We start from the raw sequence: 26,139 nt of genomic DNA, 5'->3' as shown, positions 1-26,139 counted from the left end.
AGGGAGGGGACATATGTATACCTATGGCCAATCCATACTGATGTAGGGCAGAAACTAACACAACATTGTAATTATCCTTCAATTAAAAACTAATAAATTAAGAAAAAAATCTGTCTCTGCTGAGCGCTCTCTTTGTGGAGAGATTGGTGAGACAGAGAGGGAAAACAAGGAGAACATTCAACTCAGCCTGGCTACCCGGCCCCCCAGCCCGATTTCATAGCCAGGTCTGACTAATGCGGTTGAGTGCCGGGGTGCAGGGAAATGTTCCTCACACAGATCACATTTCCAGCCAGGATCTGCTATACCTATTAGCAGCAAACACTCTCTCAAAAGAGGCCCTTTCTTTCCGTCCCTAAGAGCACCAGAAGTATTTGCGTCCCCAGAAAAATTTGGCGAGGTGAGGGGCCTCTGCCATGGGAGGTGGAAGACTTAGCGGAGCAATGGCACACAACATCCGCCTCCCCGCCCTAAGTGGGGCGCAGCTCCACTGTAAAGAGGCCAGCACCTCTGAGCTGGGAAACCAGGGTGGCTCCTCCCCCTAACTCACCTTCCCTCGGGCACTGAGGCTCAAGCTACATTTTAGCCCCTCTTTGTTCATGCGTAATAAATCGTCCCTCTACATCCCCACTTTCAGACCCTTTCTCCTGTTCCGTGAGCTCTCTGCTGAATGGCCTGAGACGTGGTAGGCCCTGTCTCCCCAGCACCCAGAGCTGGCCCCTGACTCCCTGATCCTAAGACTTCTCTGAGAGCAGGGCATGGGCAGCTTCTAGGACTCCCTGGAGTGCCCAGCAGAGGCTCACACAGAGCCCTCAGGAGCAGTAAGCAGAGGGAGGGGCCCACCCTGTTTGTGCAGCTGGAGAAAGGGAGGCTGGGCGGGCTGGGCAGGGCAGGGCAACAGGGAAAATGACCATCCGGATCCCTGCCAGGGCAAAAGGGCTGTGGAAAGTAGACACTCAATGATGAGTGTCTGGAAGAAAAGACCCAGCGGGTGTCTAGGGAATTGTGATGAATTGCAACACGAGAAGAGGGCAGAAAATCAAGAACTGGTCCCATTGCTCTCAGTGCTCCCACCCAGGTTGCCATCAATGTGGAAACTGGTGGGGGCGAGGAACTCTCTCCCTCTCCATGGCTGGCACAGACCCAGCCTAAGCCTGGGATGCTGTCCTGGGCTGAGCATTGAGGATGGGAGGGGAGCCTAACTCACATCAGGTCAGCAGATTCCACGCCCCTGCAGAAAGGTGGGGACTTGGCCGTTACATTCCAGCAGGAAACCTGAGGAGTCCCCAGGGATCAATTTCTCTCTCCTCCTCCCTCCTCAAGAGTGGACAGCAGGCTTTCTTAACCCTTTTTAAGTCATCTCCACCAGTAGAGAGGATTTCCTCTCAATTGGCTTAATGTAGATAGGAACCTGGAAACACTAGATTTTTTTTTCAAGATTTCATTTTAAAACATGGAATATGAAATCTGCTTTTTCAAACTATATTCCTTGGGATAGTCTGGTGTTGACCTCTCTACCCTGAGTTCAACACCACTGTGACAACGAAAAGCTTAACCCTTTTCCTCATCTGCAATTAATGTTTGCATCCTCTGGTACCTTGTGCAATTCAGTTGTTGCAAGTGATTAAATGCAGAGTCCCAGGCGGGTTATCACTAAATGACTGTGTCACCTAAACTGAGCCCTTCCCCCTTTTCTGGATTCCAGTCTCTTTTTCCATAAAACAAGCAGGTTCAAGTAGTAATAATAAAAGTTATTGCTTCGGGAGCACCTACTTATGTGGACACCACTGAAAATAAATACCTTACATATATTTTCCTCTGTATTCCCCCAAATAAGCCTGTGCATTCAGTTTCAGTCCAGTAGCTCAGTCGTGGCCGACTCTTTGTGACCCCATGGACTGCAGCACACCAGGCTTCTCTGTCCATCACCCACTTCCGGAGCTTGCTCAAACTCATGTCCATTGAGTCAGTGATGCCATCCAACCACCTCATCCTCTGTCATCCCCTTCTCCTGCCTTCAATCTTTCCCAGCATCAGGGTCTTTTCCAATGAGTCGGTTCTTTGCATCAGGTGGCCAAAGTATTGGAGCTTCAGCTTCAGCATCAGTCCTTCCAATGAATATTCAGGACTGATTGCCTTTAGGATTGACTGGTTGGATCTCCTTGCCGTCCATGGGACTCTCAAGAGTTTTCTCCAACACCACAGTTCAAAAGCATCCATTCTTCGGTGCTCAGCTTTCTTTATGGCCCAACTCTCACATCCATACATGACTACTGGAAGAACCATAGCTTTGGCTAGATAGACCTTTATTGGCAAAGTAATGTCTCTCTGCTTTTTAATAACTTTGTCTAGGTTGGTCATAGCTTTTCTTCCAAGGAGCAAGCGTCTTTTAATTTCATGGCTGCAATCACCATCTGTAGTGGTTTTGGAGCCCCCAAAATAAAGTCTGTCACTGTTTACATCGTTTCCCCATCTATTTGCCATGAAGTGATGGGACCGGATGTTATGATCTTAGTTTTCTGAGTGTTGAGTTTAGAGCCAGCTTTTTCACTCTCTCTTTGTTCACTTTCATCAAGAGGCTCTTTAGTTCTTCTTTGCTTTCTGCCATAAGGGTGGTGTCATCTGCATATCTGAGGCTGTTGATATTTCTCCTGGCAATCTTGATTCCAGCTTGTGCTTCATCCAGCCTGGCATTTCACATGATGTACTCTGCATATGTTAAATAAGCAGGGTGACAATATACAGCCTTGATGAACTCCTTTCCCAATTTTGAACCAACCGTTGATCCGTGTCTGGTTTTAACTGTTGCTTCTTGACTTTCATACAGATTTCTCAGGAAGCAGGTCAGGTGGTCTGGTATTCCCATCTCTTTAAGAATTTTCACAGTTTGTTGTGATCCACACAGTCAATGGCTTTGGCATAGTCAATGAAGCAGAAGTAGGTGCTTTTCTGGAACTCTTGCTGCTTTTCCTATGATCCAGCAGATGTTGGCAATTTGATCTTTGGTTCCTCTGCCTTTTCTAAATCCAGCTTGAGCATCTGTCAGTTCTCAGTTCATGTACTGTTGAAGCCTGGCTTGGAGAATTTTGAGCATTACTTTGCTAGCGTGTGAGTTGAGTGCAATTGTGCGGTAGTTTGAGCATTCTTTGGCAGTGCCTTTCTTAGGGATTGAAATGAAAAGTGATCTTTTCCAGTCCGGTGGCCACTGCTGAGTTTTCCAAATTTGCTGGCATATTGAGTGCAGCACTTTCACAGCATCATTTTCTAGGATGTGAAATAGCTCAACTGGAATTCCATCACCTTCACTAGCTTTATTCATAGTGATGCTTCTTAAGGCCCATACTATTTGTCCTTAATTTACCCATGAGTTAACCAAATCACTTCCTATCTGCGTGCATCTGCCCCTGCTCTTCAGTCTCTCTGCACCTCACTTTCCTCATCTATAAAATGTGGAGGAAGAAACTGACCCAGGGTCACAAAAGTAGGATGTGACAATGCCCGCATTTGACTGCAGGCAGTCTGACACTGGAACCCATATATGCTCCAGTGTCCAATAGGTGCGATATGCTGGTTCACTCAGTCAGTCAACAAATCTTTAGAGCCTCTAATAGGAGCCAGGCACAGATTTAGTAGCTGGGGATAGAGCAATGAACAGGACAGCCACAATCTCTGTTGGCATGGAACTCAGTCGCATGGAGCTTGTCTCTTCTGGCTCCGAATGTTGGAAAAAGCCAAGAGAGATGTTTTTGAGTTCAACCAGGAGGTGTCCAAAAGGAAACTCTCCAGGAACTCCTGTTGGCCCAGGGAGCCTATGGACGGGGACAGGGTCCTGCCTGGCTCTGTGACCTTATCTCTAGGCCTTCCTCATCTTGCAGAGACCTGGCAAACAGTGATGTGCTGGAGCCAGCTTGCCCGGTTTCCTGCAGCTCTTCCCAAGCCTGCATGCAGTGACGTCAAGTTGGCAGTTTAAAACCAGCTATGGTGCGACTTAGCAGCAGCAGCAGCATGGTGAGAATAATGACAGCTGGGAAACCAGCAGATGCTATAAAAGATGGCAATGTTTCTCCTGAGAGTGGACTGCTCGATGCTGACCAGCACACTATCACTGGCAGCCTTTCTTAGACAAGTGGACAGCTGCCTCTCCCAGAGACGGTGGGCTGAAACCATCAGCCCCTGACCTTGAGAGAATGCTAGTTGCCCTTCCCCTCCTTCTGCAGAACCTCAATCCTGCTTCTCTTGTATGTTTTCTTCCCCCCAAGTTCAACATAGCCCAGTTGAGCCTGGAATCCTGAGCAGCTTCAAAGTAAATATTATCATTATGATCCTTTGTGCTCTTCACAGGCATTCTCTGTTGCTGGCACATTCAGAGGGTTGAATCTCTTTGGGGTTCCTTCCCAGTCGAATGTTTGCACTGCTGACTCAAGTGGTTCCTCCAAGGCTTCCTGTACTATATCTAGAATCCTGGGATCCTAGTGATTTCTAAAGCTAAGGGACTAGTAGATTTTTTAGAGGGGGAGGGGAATCTCACCCCATTCAGTAATTATTGTATTTATTGTCAACTGTTGGAAAGGAGACATAATATGCTCACACCATGTGCCTGGCCCTCTAAAAATAATCGTAGATATTATTATCAGGGCCCTTGCATAAAGACTATGCTCTTGATTCATAAAAATTCTCCCTCTCAATTCCATACTGGAGTGGGTAGCCATTCCCTTCTCCAGGGGAGCTTCCTGACCCAGGGATTGAACCCAGGTCTCCTGCAGGCAGATTCTTTACTGTCTGAGCCACCCACCAGGGAAGCATGTTTCCATCACACACATGTGCACATATGCGTGTAGGGTACTCACTCTGCTGCTGGCAGAGTAACTAGTAACTCCCCTTTTAGCCCTGCGGGTGCACCCCTTGCATGCACCTGCCCAGATTGGGTTAATTTCAGATCAGAGCCTAGCACCAGATAAACACTGCTGTGATTAAAAAAAAAAAAAAAGCTGGAGAAGGAAATGGCAACCTACTCCAGTATTCTTGCCTGGAGAATCCCAGGGACGGAGGAGCCTGGTTGGCTGCCATCTATGGGGTAGCACAGAGTTGGACACGGCTGAAGCAACTTAGCAGCAGTGATAAAAATATCCTAGGTCTCTGTTAATAACCGAGGCTGGGGTTAGCATAATTTTACATTTACTTAATATTTATTTAAAATGCCTGATCAGAAAAGAAAAGAAAATCCTTTGGGGAAACATACCCTATGCAAACAAAATGGTTTTCTAGCCATCATTAAGGGAGTAAAACTGACCGTTATGCACAGGCAGTAGGCATGAAAGTATGGTCACTGAAGGTTCTGTGAGAGAAACAATCACCTTCAGCGGCCAAGCCATGGACCCTTCGCCAAGTCAGCAACAGCACCCCGCCCCATGGCCAGGCTGAGATGGCAGCCGAAGAGCCACTGTAAGCCACTCGTGACTTAGGGCCAAAATGTGGGTTCTCAGAGCAAGGACAGGCTTGGGAGCCCAGCCAGAGATGGGGATGTATGAGTTGCAGGCTTTTGTGGAGCAGGGATGGGGAATGAAATTAACCCAATCTGGGCAGGTGCATGCAAGGGGTGCACCTGCAGGGCTAAAAGGGGAGTTACAAGGGCAGCCATTTCCTGAAACTTCATCAGTAGGGAGAGGAAGAGAAGGGGTGACTCCTTGGGTGTAAGGGTCTCCTTTCTCCCCTTCTCCTCTTGGAGGGTCTGTCCCCGGCAGTTGAGCAATTCTATCCCCGCAGGTGCACAGTGAAGCAGTTACAGTTGTAACTGCCTGGGTGAGTGGGGGTTTACTATTTCTCCCACCCACTTTGCCTGGAGCTTGGCTGCTTCTTTCTCTGGGCCCTAGGAGAGCCTGTGTTCTGAATGGCCAATTACCCCACACTTAGGCTCTCCCAAAGCTGTACCAGCCACCCAACTGCAATTGGTTTGAGAGGTTGACATGGGTGGGCCTTCACTTTTCATCCCCTAGACTTCAGCACAGGTCATCCGGAGCTCTGGGAGGAATGCCAAGGGACTCCATCATGTTTGTGCAGAAGTTTTTCAGTAATCAAATATTATGTGAAATAAGTTGGCCATCAGCCAAAGATGGGAAAGATGTGGCAGTGCTAATATTGGATGTGATGGCATTTGATCTTGATGTTGATCACCACAGCTGCTGTTTGTTTTGTATCCCTCTCCTAATAGAACTTCATCATAACCATGGATTGACTTTTGGCATTTGAAGAATTAACAGCTTAGATGTGGATTTTCAGGCCCCTGATAAGTCATCTGTGAAGCATGTATTTTCATCTCATAGACTTCAGAGCTGGACAGTGGGAGTGAGTCTTGTCGCTACTGAGTGAGCCTAGCTGACCACCTGTCCCCCAGATGTAGAAGTGGCCTTGTTTTTTCTGCTTGTCTTTGAGGGTGCAGTTATTCTCCTCTACAAAATGATCTGAGGAGTGCCAGGGATGGAGACAAAAAAATAAAAGAGTCCCATAAAAAGGAATGTCCTTAGTTAGAAAACATCATTTTAGACTACATTAGAGTAAAATATGCAATTCAGTTGTGGTTCAGACCCTCAACATGAATGAACTCCCTATAAGTTCTATACGAAAATAAGAAAAGGCAACTAGCAAGTGTTTGAGTGTTCTAATTGGCATGAAAACTGCCATTATTATGGTATTTATACAGTCATTAAGGTTTGAGGTACGTCACTGAAAATATGCAGGTATGCCTTACTGTACTGTATAGTGAAAATTATATGGTGTGATCATGTTTGTAAATCTGGGATTATTTAAGGTCTCAGCCAAGAGTTGGACAGGACTGAGCACAGCACGGCAGCAAGGTCTAAAGAGAGATTCTTAAAGAATTTCAGGGAACTGCTATTCCTCAGATGTGTTTGGTTGGAGCGTGACAGTTTCCAAAACGCTTCTGGGTTCTCAAGAGGTGTTGCAGGAAGCGGTTACAGAAGCAGTGGGAGGAACAAAGGGTCAGGCAGACCTGGGTCCTTGTCATGGCTCCACCACTTATCCTGTGTGGACTCAGGTAAGTCCCTTATCCTCTGGAGTTTCTTGGTCTTCATCTGTTCCTTGAGGCTATGAATACCATTTGCTCTGTTCACTTCCCAGAGTCCTAGTAAGGACCCAAATTGCTAACATGGGAAAGTGTTTGAGAAGTATAGTGAGTGGTTCCTGCAGGGATAATTCGTTCATTCATTTCATGTACATCATTGAACTCTCTTTGTGCTGTGATTAGCACAGCAGAGGTGACTAAGACATGGTTCCCACACTTGAGACTAAAGATCCAGGCACACATACACTTAAAGGGAATAAAAGAACTTGTCACACAGCTGTGTGGTCCCTGTGCTTAGGCTCAAACTGTACCAAGCACAGCACGGCTGCAGAGGAAACAGACAGACCCAACCCACTGCCCACAGCTGGGAAGCAGGCATCTTTCCACAGCCGTTACCTCCCTCCCAGTTCTGCCCTGGCTCTTATTCTCTACAGTCAGAACAAACCTGACAAGAGCTGGTCAGCTCCCTCACAGAATTTCCAGTGGGTGTCACACAGCTCAGCTCCCCCCACCCCCAAGGGATGGCCCCACATTCTGGTCTGGGCAGAGAAAAAAGTGTAATTACAGCCAGCTGCTCACAAAACAAGCAGAGGGATAACAGAAGAGGGGGAAAAATACTCTTGCAAATAGATCAGAACGACACACTACGGAACCTAATTACCTGCCAAGCCACATCCAGCCATTAAGGATCCATATTCTGTAATAGAATTTCCTGCTATGGAAATACTCACCCACGCACAGGATGTTGAAGCAGAAGCCCTGGCTGACTGACTTATTCACCAGCTGGTCAGGCAAGCTGTCAAACCCCACATGTCCAGCCAGGGGGACCGTTCGGCAACCTTCACCCTAATTTGGAAACGGAAGAAAATGAGGACGTGCTTACAAGCAACCTGGGTCACACTTTTCCCATCCCAGTGCCCTCTGTGCTAGGAAGGAACACACACTCGGGGAGTCAGGCTCATCTCCCCTTAGTAGTTCCTGATCCAAAGCAAAATGACCCATTAGCTTACAAATCATGGATTCTTGGGTTCCAGCATCCTTGAGGCTCCATAATGAAAGTCAATACAGTTCACACGCAGCCAACTACAGAGAGAGCTTGTACGGCGTGGGGGGGTGGGGTCAGAGGATGAGAACACTGGGGCCGGAGGGTCCCATTCTTGGGTTAACTCTGTTGGAGACGATATTATGTTACAGGTGATTGGGAGACTCAATATGCTAACACACATGTAACGAGCTTAGAACAAAGCCTGAAACACATATAAGTGTTCAGCAAACATGACAAAGAAACATCACAAAAGCAATTTCTGGGACTTCCCTGGTGGTCCACCATTAAAGAACCCACCTTCCAATGTAGTCATTGCTCCGTGGACAGGGAACTAAGATTCCACATGCCAAGGGGCAACTAAGCACAAGGACCACAACTGGGCAACGAAGACCCAGGGCAGCCAAAAAAAGTTAATCAAAATTTAAAAAGCAATTACTCCTCTCTCTAGGGCACTTTTGGGGATCTAACCAAGGTGGCACAACATACAGCTTAAAAATCAGGCAGGTCTGAGTGGGAGTCCCACATTCTCCACCTCCTGCCCTCAGACAAATTTACTGAACTTCTCGAAATCTCCGCATGTGTAAAACCAGACAGTAGTAGTTACTACCTCGTAGGACTGGTGTGAGGACTGGATAGGATAATGCTCTTCAAGCCCTGAGCATGGGGCACAGAGTGTGATAAACACTCCAGCAACTGTAGCTGCAGCTCTTACTGCACTGTGACGTTCTCCTTCCCCTCAGACCCTCAAACAATAGGCAATGCCATGGAACACTTTGTGATAGTCCAGACACACAGCTGCCCTCAGCCTGCCCCAGGTTCCCTGGTCTCCATCGGGGTCAGGTAAGCCATTCCCAGCCCTGGAAAGCAGGGGGCCTTCGCTCTGCCTGCAGGTCCCAAGGGTTCTCATTGTTAGCAGTTCTACAAAACAGGGAGAACCTCACACTGAGGAAGGCTTCCAAGGAGCCAGGGGGCAGGACCGAAGGGGTCTGCTTGGACTCAAGAAGCCGGCTAAGTGCCGGCGGCCCCAAGGGAGGGGTGCAGAGAGGAAAGGGGAAGCGGGGGACAGCTGAGCTAGACAGGAGGGGTGGGCTACAAAGGGAGTCAGACTTTCTGTTTGGTGGAGTCCACCGAGATTTCTGTACCCAGAAAGGTGCCAAGAGCAATCCAAAATGGACACAGGAGGTGCCAGGAGTCCTGTCCCAGCATCACCAGCTGTGCTAGCAGGCACCTCTCAGGCTGGACGGGCCCTGCTTTTCGACTCAGACCATTAGGGTAAACTTTTGCACTGAGACAGACAGACTGCTTTGGCAGGGGAGCCCTTCAGCAGCTGGCATTGTCACCACTGGCTCCCAGACAGCCCTCCTCCCAGCATGGGATCTAACTCTCCTCGGTGTCACCAGGTCATTGAAGAGCTAGGACGAGTGCCCGTGCCTGCCATCTGGCAAGATGGTTACCCTCATACATCCCACCCCACACACTCCCAGCAGAGTATTCCCAACAGACAACCATATGCCATCACTTGGTCCTGGCTGGTAGATTCTGGACCCCAGAGGGGTACCTGAAGACAGCTGAGTTTCATGAGTGGCCCGCATCACTCAGGGCTTGTTCTACGTCTGCCCCTCTTTGCCTTCCCTCACCCCTTTCTCCTTCTTTTTATCAAAACAATCAAAGAGAGATATAAGTTTCCCACCATTCACTCTTGGTCCTCAAGGCTGCAGGAGAGACAGAAACCTAAGAGCCCATCTGCTTTCTTGATGGAGCCTCCTACTTAGCAGATCAGAAATTGGGACGGACTGAGTCAAGGTTTCCTGAGCCTATTTTATCGCCCCTGGCTGCCTCTTCCTGTCTCCAAATTCGGCACCATGAAACTTCCAACTGCTCCAAGACCTCTGGTCCAAGTGCCAAAAGGTGAGGAAAGGAAATTTTCAAACTGAAGATAGTGAAGGGCAGTGGGGAGGACTCTATATCTTATTCTTGAAGATTTAGTTCACTGCCAAAACCTCACCAAACACCCCTCAAATGGCCATAGTTATCTCCCACCTAGCCCAGTGCTATGAGTGCCCGAAAGAGTTGAAGAAAACATGGCCTTTATTCCCCAGGCAATGGGGTTTCAAAGGGGCATTTTGAGTGTTTTGAGCAGGAAGGACCATGACACAAGTGGTGTTTTCAAAACATCATTCGAGCTGCAGGGCACTTGATCAGTGGGAGGAGAGAGAGGGCAGGGGCAGGAAGACATATTAGGGGTGACTCCAATAACGCTGAACTGGCAGAGTGACAAGCAGGCGCTGTGACAATAAATGCTGGCGGAAATGAACTGATCTGACTTGGGACTCAAGAGAGAGGAACAAATTTGAGAGCCATCCTAAAGGAAGAATGAGACTCAATGAGTGTTGGGGCAGAGAGTAAAGGAACAATCAAAGCTGTCAGGCTGCAAGGTCCTAGGCTTGGGAGCTTGGATTGATGGCACCAAGGGCAGAAAGAGGGAAGCCAGGAAAGGGTGTGTTAGTGGAAAAGTCGAAGATTCTCATTTTAAACAGCTATTATTTTTAAATTACATTTATCAGATTTTTATAAGAGTAATCAATGTTCACTGTAGAAATTTTAAAACATATGGAAAATTATAAAGAAGAAAATAAAAATCACTCATAATATCACTCTTCAGAGATAATCACCACTAATATTTATGTGTGTTTCCCTATAGTCTATATACTTCTTTCTCTATCTCCTTTTTATTTTTTATTTTTTTACAAAATGGGATAAATCTGTATATACATTCCTTTTCATCACCTGGCTTGAAAACCTGACACTTAATATAGTATGGATGTTCTCTTGAGTAATTAAGTATATTCTAAAACAATACTTTTTTGGCCATGTAACATTCCATTGTAGGAATTTACCACATTTTCTCAACCCATCTCCCACTGCTAGACCTTTAGCCTGTTTCCAAGTCTGCAACCATTTTAAGTAACAATTCATGTTCTTACACGTTTGCATAGTCTCTGATTATTTCCTTAAGCTAAATTCCTAGAATTAAACCCTGCTGGGTCCTAGGGCACACACATTGGAAAGACTTCGGTACACATTGAGAAATCATTCGACAGAGAATATTACAAATGTCTATTTTCAACACCAGTGTGTGAGCATGTCTGTTTACACATACTTAGACTAGCACTGAGCTTCTGAAACTTTTTAACCATCATGAATTTTGTCACTGGAAAATGGCATCATGTCACTTAATTTGCATTTTATTAGTGAGAGTGAATATTTTTTTATTGTTCAACTGTGTACGCAATTGTGTCTATGTATATGTGAGTTGCCTATCCGTGTCTTTGCCCATTTTGTTAAAATGGGTGCTTGTCTTTCTCTTCTGGATTTGTAAAAGCATTTTCTATATTAAAGAAAATGAGATAGTTTTGATTTTATGGTGACATATCCATCTCGAAGAAGTCCAGTATGTACTTAACAATATGGAATTGCATGCTCAGGGAGAATTCAGGACTGAGACAAATTTAGGAGTAAGAAGTATGAAACTGGATGTGTTCTTCAAGAGACAGTACAGGGAGAAAAGAACTAAACATTGAATATAAGAAATGCCCACAAGTAAGGAATGGGAAGATGAAGAGAATTCTCCCAAGAGGGAGGGAAATGATCAGGAAAGTAAGAGATGACCCAATTAGTTTTCTATCACCATAGGCCAAGGTTTAAGTCAGGAATTATTACAAAGAAATAACCATTGGTCTGGATTTGGTGAAGGCCACTGGTAACTTTTAGAATCCTTTTTTTTCCCTGTCTTTTTATCTGGTGTCCAGTACTAGGAACTAGGGAACGTGGGATCTAAATAATGTGTCTTTCTTGCTAACCAAGATTTAAGCAGTAAATTGCATGTCTCAGTCCTTGTAGCTGATAAAGCTTCAAAAATGAATTTGTAAATGCAGTTCCTGCTTTAGGAAATCCTGTCTGGCGAGCACCATTCACTCCTGCTTTGATGAATCTTAGAAGATGTCAAGGTCACCGTTATGAATATCAGTCCCCATTGTTCAGAGGTAAATACATAGAGGTGAAAAGGACAGGATTTGGGCTGAGTGGACACTGACCCTATGACAGCCCCCGGAAGTTTCTCCACCCCCCCTTCCTCTCTAAACCTCTGGTAGTTTATCTTTCCTATTTCTCCTTAAGGTGGCCTGATTAACTGAGGGCCTGATTACTTTGACTGCAGTTCATTGAATGTCCCTGGATTACAAAGTGCACAACAAGAGATGGAACTGGCAACCTGGCCCAGCACATCTGTCACTAAACTCTTACCATCTTGAGTATCAGGCGGTGCCACGTCTGAGGCTTTAAACTGAGATGCTAGAAAGGACACAGACACCAAAATGTTCAATGGCTCATTTCCCATGACCCCGCAACCTTCCCTGAGAATCTACTCTACAGAAACTCACATACCTATACAAAGATCCATGTACATACAAGACAAGGAACTTCATTACAGTATTATTTATAATGCTGAAAACCTAGGGGAAAAAAAACCTAAATAGCCGACAATGGGAAAATAGTTAACTAAATTATGATAAGTGCACATTCTGGAATATTCTGCAGCCATTAAGAAGCATGCAGTAGGTCTAGAAATAGAATTACAGATCTAGAAAATAAACTTTTGGTTACCAGGGAATAAGGAGGGGCAGAGATAAATGGGGAGATTGGGATTGACATACACACTACTACATATATTAATAAAATAGGTAACTAACGAGGACCTACTGTATAGCACAGGGAACGCCACTCGATACTCTGCCATGACCTATATGAGAAATAAATCTAGAAGAGTAGATATATGTCTAACGGAGTCACTTTGCTGTACACCTGAAATTAATACAACGTTGTAAATTAATTATGGTGGTGGTGGTTTAGTCACTAAGTCTTGTCCAACTCTTGATACCCCCTGGACCGGAGCCTGCCAGAATCCCCTGTCTGTGGAATTCTCTAGGCAAGAATACCAGAGCGGGTTGCCATTTCCTTCTCCAGGGAATCCTCCCTATCCAGGGATTGAACCCACATCTCCTGCATTGGCAGGCATCGCAGGTGGATTCTTTACTGCCGAGCCACGAGGGGGGCCCAAAGGTCAAGAAATCAACCGTACTCCAGTACATAAAAAAGAATGCAGTTGGTCTATAGGTACCGATGGGAATATCTGAGACATATTATAGTAGAAAAATAGAAGCTGTGGAACAATAAGCACAGTATTCATGTGTCGATACATGCAAAAATCCTTACATGTGTGTATTGACACATACATGTATGTGAGTGCAGAGAAAGGCAACCAAAAAGACACCTCTTAAAAACCCAGAACTCAAGCTACCTCAGGAAAGGGGACCGGAACTAGGGGCTTACTCAGGGGCGGTAGTCAGTGTGCTTCTGCGTTGCTTGATTCTTTTACAGCATGAATGTATTCACACATTACCTGTGTAATTTAAAAACATCTTTAATACATGAAAAGAGAGTTCTCACTCAGCTTTGCAGCAGGGGTAATTAGGATGCAGAATCTGAGAGGAGCTGAAAGGAAGGCAAAAATGAAAGTGTGCTCCTGAGAATTGCGGGAGCCCCACTCCCCTCCCCAATTGCATTTCCTGTTTTCGCCTCATCTGCAGGCACCTGCGGTTTTGAAATACGTTATACCACATTTCATATCACAGGCAGAAACACCGCTCTCTTTCTCTTCCGCCTCCTCCCCTGAGAACACGCCAATTTCGTGTTTTAATTGAATATTCGAAGGATCACGTTATGAAGGACGAGTGAAGGCGGTTCCAGCTGTGCATCAGTTTCCCCTTGCTGTGATTCTGAAAATAAAGAGTCCCAAAGCACCCAAATGGACCACTCCTGTCCCCTCCTTCAACCTTTGTGGCACAGGAAAAGGAGGGTCCATCTGTCTCCATTTCAAACTGGGGTGGAAAAAAAACCTGGGGTGGCCAAGTTAGTACCTGTCATTCTGAAGGATAAGACCAAAACAAAAAGTTTGGAACTCATGGCTGATAACCGGGCTTGCCCTTGACTTTCTTCCTCTGGCCTTGGCATGGAGATGCTAGGAAAGGACAGAAACACGGAAATCGGATTCTCTCTGGCAGCCTCATGTATCACTTCGTGGTGGGCCTGATTTCTCACACCTTCCCTTTCTCTACATCCATCCCCAGCTCTGAATATTGACCTCTGAGAGACCCTGAAAATCTTCAGGATGTTCAAACTCAATTAATAGTTCAGTGATGCATGATGGACTATTAAGCGGATGGTAAAAAAACATATTCATAGTCAAGGCTATGGTTTTTCTAGTGGTCATGTATGGATATGAGAGTTGGACTGTGAAGAAAGCTGAGCACCGAAGAACTGATGCTTTTGAACTGTGGTGTTGGAGAAGACTCTTGAGAGTCCCTTGGACTGCAAGGAGATCCAACCAGTCCATTCTGAAGGAGATCAGTCCTGGGTGTTCTTTGGAAGGAATGATGCTAAAGCTGAAACTCCAGTACTTTGGCCACCTCATGTGAAGAGTTGACTCATTGGAAAAGACTCTGATGCTGGGTGGGATTGGGGGCAGGACGATAAGGGGACGACAGAGGATGAGATGGCTGAATGGTATCACCGACTCGATGGACGTGAGTTTGAGTGAACTCTGGGAGTTGGTGATGGACAGGGAGGCCTGGCGTGCTGCAATTCATGGGGTCGCAAAGAGTCGGACATGACTGAGCAACTGAACTGAACTGAAAAAACATATTCTAAGAATATTTAATAGCATAGGAACATGATCACCAAATACTGTTAGGTGAAAAAAACAAAACCTTGTATATACAGGATCATCCCAATCATGGGGAAAATAAGTATATATGCATTTTTAAAAGCTTGGAAGAATATATACCAAAATTGTGACAATGGTCGATTTGGGGTTGGAGGGGCTGTAAGAGTTGGTGCTTTCCTCTGTTTTCCAAACTTTCTACAGTTGGCATATTTTAATTTTATACTCAGAATTAAAATGTTATTTTTTAAAAGCACCTATGATGATATTTTCCTAGGCAGGAAAGTAGCCTCAGATAGTTTAACAAAATCTTTAGTTACAATGAAAAAGTTGCTTTCTGTACAAGTAATCAGACAATTCAGTTGGTGCTTTCCTGTTTTCCAAACTTTGTACAGTAGGCATATTTTAATTTTATAATCAGAATTAAAATTTTATTTTTTAAAAGCACCTATTATGATATTTTCCTAGGCAGGAAAGTAGCCTCAGTTTAGCAAAATCTTTTTTTTGTTGTTGTTTATCAAAATATTTAGTTACAATGAAAAAGTTGCTTTATGTACAGATAATCAGACAGTTCAGTTAAGTATTCAGCTTTCAGGCTGTTTTATTGTATATAAAATATTTATTTTACCAATAATACAATAAAACCTCATTATTTTCCTTATTATAACATAGGTGCATGCATACTAAGGTGTTTCAGTTGTGTCCAACTCTGCGACTCTATGGACTGTAGCTACACAGGTTCCTCTCTCCATGGGGATTCTCCAGGCAAGAACACAGGAGTGGGTTGCCATGGCCTCCTCCAGGGGATTTTCCCGACAGGTTCTTTACAACTAGCACCATGTGGGAAGCCCCATTATATATATGTATATATATATAAAACATTATTGTATAGTATATTGTTGTTATTATATAGTATATTGTTGTTGTTTAGTCGCTAAGTCGTGTGTGACTCTTTGCGACCCTATGGACTGTAGCCAGCCAAGCTCCTCTGTCCATGGGGTCTTCCAGGCAAGAGTACTGGTGTTGGTTGCCTTTTCCTTCTCCAGGAAATCTTCCCAACCCAAGGATCAAACCCATGTTTCCTGCATTGGCAGGCGGATTCTTCAGTGCTGAGCTATCAGGAAAGCCCCGTTATGCCTTATTATTATAAAGTATAATGGGGACTTCCCTGTGGTCCAGTGGTTCAGTATCTGCCTCCCAATGCAGGGGACATGAGTTCAATCCCTGCTCTGGGAAGATCCCACATGCTGCGGAGCAACTAAGCCAGTGTGCCACAACTACTGAGCCCAAGCAGCCTCTTGTGCTCTGCAACAAGAGAAGCCACCGCAACGAGAAGTCACCACAGCTAGAGTAACTGCTCGCCGCAACTAGAGAAAACCCACAAAGCACAAAGTTGGTGAGGCCAACAACAACAACAACAAGATTCATGTGAAGCGGGACGCAAAGTCAAATCGCATAACCTGCTGAAGCAGTCAGGTGGATGCTAGCCCTATTTGCTGCCTCCAGTGTTGTCAAGTGCGTGCATGCCAAGTCGCTTCAGTCGTGTCCGACTCTGCATGACCCTATGGACTGTGGCCTGCCAGGCTCCTCTGTCCATGGCAGGTGGGTTCTTTACCTCTAGCAAGTGACATAAGAGATGCAGGTTCGATCCCTGGGTCAGGAAGATTCCCTGGAGGAGGGCATGGCAACCCACTCCAGTATTCTTACTTGGAGAATCCCATAGACAGAGAAGCCTGGCAGGCTACAGTCCATAGGGTCGCAAAGAGTTGGATACAACTGATAGAGATAATCATGACCTGCATTATCAGCCATAAGAGCGCAAAAGCACTGATAAGTTCCCAGAGATTAAAAACAAAAACAAAAGCAGAAAACTCCAGTATGCCTAACACATGAAAATCAGGATTTCCCTGGCTCTGATTAAGCTGGGCTGAGGAAACTGACAATAATAATAATGCCCTAACTGGAAGAGAGAAATTTGGGGGCCTTTTGGACGAGACATAAAGCCTGCAAAAGCCAGCATCACACCCTGGGGGCCCCAATGCCTTTCGGTGGGGGAGTAACTTAGGGGATCCTGGGGAAGCACACAGGAAACTATGCCCCCCATGGAGACAGAAGGCCCACCTGCAGCAAATCCAACTCTGGGTTTAATACACTGGATCAGCTCCAGAGTGGCTTTTCCTCCTGTAAAAGGATTCACAGCAGGACTCTATTAAATAGCTAGCTCTCCTAGTGCATTTAAAAGGGGATTCAATAGACAAAAATTCAGCTGTCATGTACCTTTATAGGAAGACAATAGCCATATAGACCTACACGGATAGACAGACAATATCTGAAGGGTTGTTGCTTTCCATTCCAGTTCCAGGGACCCTGCTGAGCTAAAAACCACTGGCTTGCTTTCTCTACAACAGTCTTTCCACCCAGCTCAAGGAGTCAAAGCAGGGAAAAGGTGGACTTAAATTCTGCCATCTCACTTGGAAGCAAAAGCAGTCAAGGACCTGAAAGAAATTAGGCCAGAGGACTAGGAAACACAGGAACCCTATGCTGTTAGAGCTGGAAACGGCCTTAAAGAGCACTTCATCCAACCGGCTCATTTCACAAAAGGGGAAAGAGACTCGGAGGGAGGAAGTGACGTGTCCCCAGTCACACAGTGATTTCGAGGCAGAGAACGGTGAGGGGACCCTGACAAGCAGACAGGCACTCTCAAATGGAAAGGCTGACTCAAGTGGCACAGAGATTTCTTTCTGCTGTAGAATTCCAAGACACGGGGCTTGGGGCTGATGCTAGTCAGGAGGAGAAGGGTGGTGGAACAGGCTCACGAAGGCTGGTGCCCCTCTTCTGCCTCTTCTCTCCCACCTCCAGCTCCCAGTTCCCTCTCTTCTGACTACGGCCTGAGCCTCAGTTTGGCCTCTAAGAGCTCCAGGGCTACTGAAGCCAACCGGCCAGATTCTAGGTAAAAGATCTCCTCCACCTCAGGCCAGGGGTGACCCCTGCCCAGGGTGGGTCAACTTTCCCACAAAAGCCAGACAGCTTCGCTTCCAATCAGGCCATTTAAACAGAGTCTCCTAGGTGTTCTGGCCATTGTTATCTCCAATCTGTTAAAAAGAGAAGAAAAAAAAAAAAAAGGTTTACTCACAGGCCTCTGGATGAATGCCCAACTGTCCTCTGGGGAGCCTGAATTTGCCTCTGCCTCCATCTGGTCTCATTTAAAGGGGATCTGAAAAAACCCAGTTCCTGCCTCAGCGCCAGTGCTCAGAGCTGGGGCCTCTGCTGCAAAAGGAAACCGAACACGACCTCACACCTCATCAAGGCCGTGAAAGCAAGGCTCGGCCCCTGCTACTCCAGCGCTTTCCTTGGGGATCAGAGAAGGCCCTGGCCAGAGAAACCTGAGCCCTGGGCCCTGTCCCTGAGAAGGCCCGCAAATCTTTCCCACAGTCCCCTTTATGTGAGTGGAAGGAATGACCCGACTCTGAGGCCAGTGGCGAGCATGCTGCGTAATTCAGCAGATGGCTGCCTCTAATGAGAAGACACTGCAGAAGCGCGAACGTTATTTCTCCCCCTCCCAAGCATGTGGCCTCCTTCCTCTGTGCAGGCAGCAGAGAAAACCCACGGTTTCAAATCCCAGCAGCAGAAGCCTCCTCCTGCCAAACCAAGGAGGAAGGGTCTGTGTTTCTAATTCATCCTGCGCCCCCCCCTCCAGTTGTTACTTAAAATAATCCATCATTACATGGCTGGTGGCTCCAAGATTTTTATTTAAAGCAATATGGGAAAGAAGAAAGAAAGCAAGCCCACACATAGCCATGACTGTGCTATCTGGGGTTTAAGCCGAGAATCTCTTTTTAACATCAGAGCATCTCCCAAGCACCCAAGTATAGTCTTTCTTGACCTCTATGGTTAAGTGTGCTGGGGGGAGGGGGAGATTCAGTGAACAAAGGGCGAAGAGGGGACATGTCAGGATTTTTATTTCTTGGAATCACGATGACAAGGCCAGGGTTTTTTAAAAACTGAATTTGTATCATCTGGTAGATGTTTCATTGCTTCATCCACTGACCAGCAATAACACTTTGGACTAAGTCGTTTGGTCTCCCTGAACCCATAAAATGAAAAGAACAATAATACTCGTCCAAGAAGCTGTTGGGGAAAATGAAATCATACAGATGGAAGCATTTTGAGATCATTGAAAGACACATGTTACACTGATCCACGGTATTCTTTTTCTTTCTTTTCTCGCTGGTTCTTTCTCAAATGTGGTTTTAATGTACACGCGACTGAAAAGCGGTCCTCAGTTGTTCATACTAATATGAAACCACGGCTCTGATAATCCAGAAACCGAGGAAAGTCCAGAAATCAGTCCCATTTAGTTCTGGAATACCTTTTCCCAGGGGACTTAGATTCCTAATTAGTTTTGCTCAGGCTAATGCTATGGGTTCTCTCCCTTACAGCACACAAAGGGAGGGGCCGTGCTGGGTAACAAAGCCAGCAATTAATAGAAAATTTACAGCAGAGACTCTACAAAGTAAATGCTGTGCACAAGACTGCAGATCAAAATCTCATTATACTATACAGACAAATTGCTCAGTTGTAATGCAGTTTTGTAATAAGAACGCCACTGACACTCACATTTCCGGGTTTTAGGATATGAAGAGGGCTTATTCTGGCCTCTCATCTGGAAGCTCTGAGAGGGCTGTCGTGTGGGCCTTGCCCACCACTATATTCCCAGCACCTGGCACAGAGCCTGGCAGTCAGTGCCCAATAAACACATGCAGAAGGAATGAATGAAAAAAAAGTGTGTGAATTAACAAAGGAAATGTTCCCAGCCTGGGAGCAGAAGTGAGTTCTCCCCCATCTTCACACCTATCCTTCTGGTGGTTAAAGTCCTCAGCAAGCCTTTCCTGTCACCCACCACCACCGACCCCCCAACCCCGGCCAGGGCTGGATCAGGTCCCCTTGTAATGAATTATCCTAGCAGGCAGTAGCTCACCACAGGGATAATCATAGTTAATCGTGTCTGCCTCCACTACTAGATTGTAAACTCCCCGAGGGTAGGGGCCATGTGGCATTTGCGAGGAGGAGGACGGACATTCACATTGCCCTACAACTTTTAACTTTGCAAAGTCTCAAGCACACAGAAAAGTTGGAAAATAGTACCATGATCATCCACAGACCCTCGACTTAGATTCATGAAATTTTACTATTTGGGGCCACGCAAGTTTTCTTCAGTGCTGTACTTGCATATGCTGTATTTGCAGAGATATGGGTGAATGTTACAGTTTTCCTCTCCCTGCTTGGGGTAGAATATGACTTTTAGTTGGAGGTGGTAGAGATGGCTGAGGCAGGGCACTGCAATGGGCATCAAGGTTAAGTGTCATTTGATAGCAAGACCAGAGTGCAGCCACCTGTAGGAGGTACCCTGGCAGCATTAGGCCCGGCAAGCTCTTTCTTAGGGAGAAAGACCATTATCTGGCCGCCACTGAAGGAAAGTATCGTTGTCCACATCCTGGGATTGGTTCTTATCAGAATCAGTAAGCCCTACTTCCTATGGGCCAGCACTTATAGGCTGGACCCTAAAAAGCAACATTGAAAAAAACAACTCAGTGCAAGAGCCAGCAGCTGTGGCCTCTGGTGCCTTCCTAGTTACCCTGGACAAGACATGGAACCTCGCAGTGTGTGTGTGTGTTTGTGTGTATATACATATCAGTTCAATTCAGTCACTCAGTTGTGTCCGTCTCTTGTGACGCAGTGTGTGTGTGTGTGTGTGTGTGTGTGTAAACATACCAGTTTGGTTTAGTCGCTTAGTCATGTCTGACTCTGCGACCCCATGGACTGCAGCACGACAGGCTTCCCTGTCCATCACCAACTCCTGGAGCTTGCTCAGACTCATATCCATCAAGTTGGTGATGCCATCCAACCATCTCATCCTCTGTCATCCCTTTCTCCTGCCTTCAGTCTTTCCCAGCATCACGGTCTCTTCCAATGTGTCAGTTCTTCACATCAGGTGGCTAAAATATTGGAGTTTCAGCTTCAGCATCAATCCTTTCAATGAATATTCAGGACTGATCTCCTGTAGGATGGACTGGTTGGATCTCCTTGCTGTCTAAGGGACTCTCAAGAGTCTTCTCCAACACCACAGTTCAAAAGCATCAATTCTTCAGGGCTCGGCTTTCTTTATGGTCCAACTCGCACATTCATACATGACTACTGGAAAACCCACAGCTTTGACTAGATGGACTAAAGTCAATAAAGACTTTAAGAAAATGGTCTACATAAAAATAAAAATAAACCCTTAAAATATATTTGTGTGTATATAGTCTAGTGGTTTTCCCAACTTTATTCAGACTTAAATTGAAGAAAGTACGGAAAACCACTAGACCATATATAAACATATTTTTAAGGGTTTTTTATGTAAACTGTTTTCTTAAAGTCTTTACTGACTTTGTTACAATATTGCTTCTGGGTTTTTCTTTTTTATGTTTTGGTTTTTTGGCCGAGAGGCAGGCGGGATCTTAGCTCCCCAATCAGGGGTCAAACCCACATCCCCTGCATCGGAAGACAAAGTGTTACCCACTGGACCACCAGGGAAGTCCCATTAGAGTATACATTAATAGTAGCCCAAGCCACATCACAGGCAGGGGCTGGAGATGGGAACATCCCAGGAATCTTCTGTAGTTCTCGAATTATTTCCCCATGTACACAATTAGTCTCTCCAACTAGACTAGAATAAGTGTAAAAGCCAGGAAGTACGTCTATTACTTTTTTTAGTATCCTTGACCAGGGCTAGCCATAGTGCTGGACACTTATTAGTCAATCAAATAAACCCTGTGGACACCATAAACAAACAGTTTTGTCACAAAGAATCTTTACGGTGTTCATTCAAATAGGGTGGGGTTGTGTTATGGACACAAAAGCTGAGCTTTCAAGTTGCATGTGTGCACAAATAAGGGTCCTACCCAGGAACTCTAAGGTCTGTTTTTGTCACTAATGATGTTATCCTACAAGCCAGAGTGACCCTCAACTGACTCCGGAGAGGCCAGCCCATCCCTCACACACACCAGAGCGCTACTTGCATGGCACTGTATCTCAGAGCTCATTAAAAAGAACTCCTAGGCTAGGCACACTTAGGTTTATACTCTAGTCTTCTTTTCCCAAACCCCAAATATGCCTTTGCTGAAAGAAACAATCAGCAACCAGACGTCCAAGGTCTCCCAAGTTAATTGCATCTTCCCCTGGTGAATTACAACTTCTTACAGACACAAAGGCAAGCAGAGAGACAAATGACACAGAAACAAGAGCTTCACTGACTGGGAGAGGAGGGGGGCCTGGAGAGTGACGTCAGTTTTCCCAGCAACCCATTTATCACGATAACAAGGTCTCAAGGGCTCTGGCTGCTCTTTCAGCTTCAGGATCTGGCATACAATTTTGTTCTTCGTTGTAGAGTAAGGCAAGGCCACCCAGAGCAAACTGGAACCAAGCAGAGCAATCCAAGTGGCCCTAAACCAACCCCCTCCATTTTTAGAACAAAGGGGATCTTTGGGTAGCCCCAGGTGAAACACAACCTTCTGGAAGGTTCCCCTTTGCTACATCTGCCCTGCAACCCTGATTCAGGCTAGAGGGACTGGTGAGAGAGTATGGGCAGGTCAGTGCAAATTCATTAGCGGACAAGAAAAATCATTAGCGTCCTTCTTGGTCACTAAGGATGGAGCAAGTGTAATCTAGGGGACTAAATCTTCTCCTTAAGGCATGCCATCGCTAAAATAGAGGAGCAGAAAGGCACTGAGGGAGCCCTCAAAACACTAATGCAATACATGTTAGAGTGCCAATCTTGGGGAGAAAAGAATTCTCTCAAACGCCATTATCACAGAGCATGGTCTCCCAAGGACTCCTAGTCCTTCCACACCCTGAATGCCTAAAGAACTCCAGGCTGGGGTCTTGCAGGGCAGTAGGGGAGGATCCAAAGAAATCACCTTGCCCTTCCCAACAGGAACAAGACGGTGGAATAAACTTAGCCGTATCCTGTAGAAAAAAATACTACCAGATTCTGGATGCAGATTTTGAAAACAAATCAATTTCAATTACACCAAATACCTAGAGGCTATATATATTTTTTTGCACTAGAATTGCATTGCATGGACTATTTCCCTAAATAAGTATGACCCTGTGTGTGTGTGTGTTTCAGAAATTTTCATCAAGTAGTACGGATGTTTACTGTCATGGAATCTGACCTAGCTCTACTTCAGTATCCTTCCTCACTTCAGGGTACTGGTAACTGTGGGCTTCTTAGAAATCCCAGACACTCAGGGAGGAATAGAAAGGCCAGGTTGTTCCCTCAAGTGGAAACATTCCCCTCCCTTTGCAACGAAACTTCTGGTCTAAAAAAACAAACATGGAGCCTCAGGTCACTTCAGTATAATTTCTCTGCACATCCCAGGCTAGAAAACTTCAGTTCGTTAAACGAAGATTTTTTTTTTTCCAGAGTCGGCTGCCAACAAAAAGAGAGACAGCATCGCTTTTGCAAGCGTCACACTTATTTTCCTGAGTCCCATGACAAGAAGGCAGCGCCACAGGTTTTGGCACACACGCCCAGTCACACCGAACTCGCACCGGAGACAGATCCCACCACCCCCAGGGTCCCGCAAAACCCGGGTCAGGTGTCAGAAACGCGCCAAAATACGCAGCCAGCCAGCACCTACAGGCCAGCGGACTGCAGCCCACACAGACGCACAAATGAGACCCAGAGGCACACAGCACAAGCAGACTGGGAGAGAAGCGTCCGGACCCAGAGACACGCACCAGGGAGCTGAGTACACTCCCAGAAACAGGCGGACGCATCAAGGGTCACAGACAAGCCGGACACCGGCGTGGTCCGCCCGGGGAGGCACGAGTGCGCGCGCACGCACTCACACGCACAGTGATACACACACACACACACACACACACACACACACACACACACACGCAGTCACATATGTAATGCATATGGAAAAACCCTACCCCAGCCAGTCACCTCCCCGCCCCCCTCACCACTCGCCGCCTCCTGCCCCAGGCTCACCCCAGCCCCACGCCCCTCTGGCTGAGGAAGCCCGGGTCCCGGCGCGTGGCGGGGTGCTGGGGCGCGGCCCGGCCCCCCGAGGGAGCGAGGCCAGGGTGCCGGGGACCCGAAGGGCCCGGCGGCTCCTGCGGCCATTCATTCGGCAACGCCCCAGCGGCGGGGCCGCAGCTGCAGCGAGGGCGGCGGCGGCGCCGGCTGCAGCTCTTGGGCAATGCAAGTTCAGCCGCCGGCCTGCAGCCTGGACCAGTCCCCCCGCCTCCCCTACCCGCCCGCCACCACGGTTCTCGGGGACGGAAGGCTGGGGGACTGAGTCGCTGACCCTAGGAGCAGAAGTCCTGCCGCGCCCGGTCTCCTGGATGGTGCCCACTGCCCCTCCTTGCGGCGGTGGTGACGGCGGCCAGGTCTCCTCGGCTCTTCCGAGGCCCCCGGCCCCGAGGCTGGCACCCAAGCCCCGCACTCACCACCTGGCGAGCTATATCGGTCGCTGCCATCGTTCCTGCGTCCGCCAGGGCTGCCACGGGCGCCGCCGCAACGGGAGCTAGAGCACAGGAAACAGCGGAGCTCCTCCGACAAAGAGAAAGTGTTACACTTTGGGCGCAACCAAGTCCGGCGGGGGGAGGTGCAAGGGAGGGGCCCCTTCGCTGCTGCTCCAACCCCGACCTCTCCTCTATCGCCCACCCCCTCGGAAGTGGGGTGCGGCGTGGGGGTGGATTTAACGCGCCGCTTCCCTCTCCTGCGAGCAGGGTTCCAGCTCTCCCTGCAACCTCAGTTGTAGGCCTGTGCGAAGGGAGGCGGGGGCTCCCCTCGGTGACCCAGTCCTTTGCCCGCCCCCCCGCCACTGGGCTCTGTGGTACGTCCCGACCTCCGCTGAATTGTCACACCCCCCTGCTCTCGCCTTACATCCCTGAGTCCCCAGACCCCTGAGGCTGGAAGGGAGCCCCCGCCCCTACCCCCCGGCGCGCACCGCTCGGCGGCTGACCCCTGCGGTCCTTCTCTTCCTCCTCCCTGCATCCCGGACCCCCTTTTTCTCCCCACCGAAATCTCAGGGTGCTTGGAGGGGAGCGGCCGCCGCTGGAGTCTCGCTGCTCCACCACACCTCCCCCACCCCGGCCCTGGAGGGCTGCTGAGGCCGGTGGGGGACCCGGAGGGAGAGAGCTGTGGCAGGTGCCGCTTCCCAGCAGAGCTTAGAAAGGGGGCGGTTGGGGGAAGCCGCACTGCGGGCCCCGCAACTGAGATGTGACATGCGGTGTCCGAGGCCAGGGGTCCTGACACGAAACGCCCCTTCTGCCCTGGGGTTTCCACGCCTCGGGTGCTGTGGGCTGTCATTTCCGAGCTCACCACCGTTGGGTCCCGCGCCTCCTCTCCCCACCGAGCCCTAGGCGATCGGCTTGTGAGCCGAGGCTCGGACGACTTACTCCCCTGTAGAGCCTGGACCACTGGCAACTCTCAGAGGAGGGGCCGGGGGCTGAAATCCCAGCTCCGTGGAGCGGAATTTCGCCGAGGGACGCGGAGCAGCCTCCGGGGGCTCTGTCCCGCCCCCTGATTTCCCCTTAACCTTGGGTCAACCCGAGGCTAGGCGGCCGCAGTGAGCAGAGGGAGACCCTCCGAAGGCAGAGGCTCTGCCCGCCTGCTTTCCTTTTCCTCTCGGCCCTCCGTCGCCGCGGGTCCCCTCCCTTCCCCTCAGCACTTCTCCCTCTCTTCGGCCTGACGCCCCGCAATCCTTCTCCTGGCCGTGGACCCTGCTAGATCCCTGGCGTGTCCGAGGCCGGAGCGGGCGGGATCATCCACTCCACTCCTTAAAAGGGCAGGCGCCCTGGTCTCTGAGAGGGACTCGGATCCTCGGGTGGAACCCGGGACCGCGGGGGGAGACAGATCCCTGGGGGGAAGCCCGGCCGGAGAGGGGGCCGGGATGCGGCGTGGGAGCTGGCCCAAGGCGGGAGCGCCTGAGGTGGAGAGGAAGGAGGGAGGAAAAAAGAAAAACGGGAAGCACTGAGAGGGAGAAGGGACCCGACCCGGAGGCCCGCGCGTGGGGAAAAGGGCAGGCAGAGAAACTGGGGTGGCTATAGGAGGCGCTCCCATGGCCCTTGATTCCACCTGCCGGGACAGTGCGTGTCACACGGTCTCCGGAAGCTCTTCACCTGCGTGTGAACGTTGAGAACAACGACTCCGCAAAATGCATCCCCAGAGCCTACTTCGGG

The 26,139-nt window shown here is 48.0% G+C and overlaps 1 protein-coding gene across 7 annotated transcripts in view; it reads right to left on the bottom strand.

Moving 5' to 3' along the window:
- Positions 1-24,539, bottom strand: part of SEPT6 (septin 6) — a 73,652-nt gene extending 49,113 nt beyond the window's left edge. For 3 of the 7 annotated variants that reach the window (XM_027533059.1, XM_027533060.1, XM_027533058.1), the window contains exons 1-2: positions 24,403-24,539; positions 7,807-7,921 (exon numbers count right to left, since the gene is read on the bottom strand). In XM_027533059.1, the coding sequence (XP_027388860.1) occupies positions 7,807-7,921; positions 24,403-24,432 (145 nt within the window). In that variant the 5' untranslated portion in view covers positions 24,433-24,539. Of the gene's footprint in view, positions 1-7,806; positions 7,922-18,031; positions 18,162-24,402 lie in introns of those variants that run through there. The other 4 variants (XM_027533055.1, XM_027533054.1, XM_027533057.1 and 1 more) reach the window with 3 other exon arrangements.
- Positions 24,540-26,139: the final 1,600 nt, after the last annotated feature.

The sequence above is a fragment of the Bos indicus x Bos taurus genome, chromosome X (assembly GCF_003369695.1).
Source record: "Bos indicus x Bos taurus breed Angus x Brahman F1 hybrid chromosome X, Bos_hybrid_MaternalHap_v2.0, whole genome shotgun sequence".
Classification (NCBI taxonomy): domain Eukaryota; kingdom Metazoa; phylum Chordata; class Mammalia; order Artiodactyla; family Bovidae; genus Bos; species Bos indicus x Bos taurus.
Note: the sequence above shows the minus strand (reverse complement) of the source record. Positions and strands in the feature narration are given on the sequence as shown.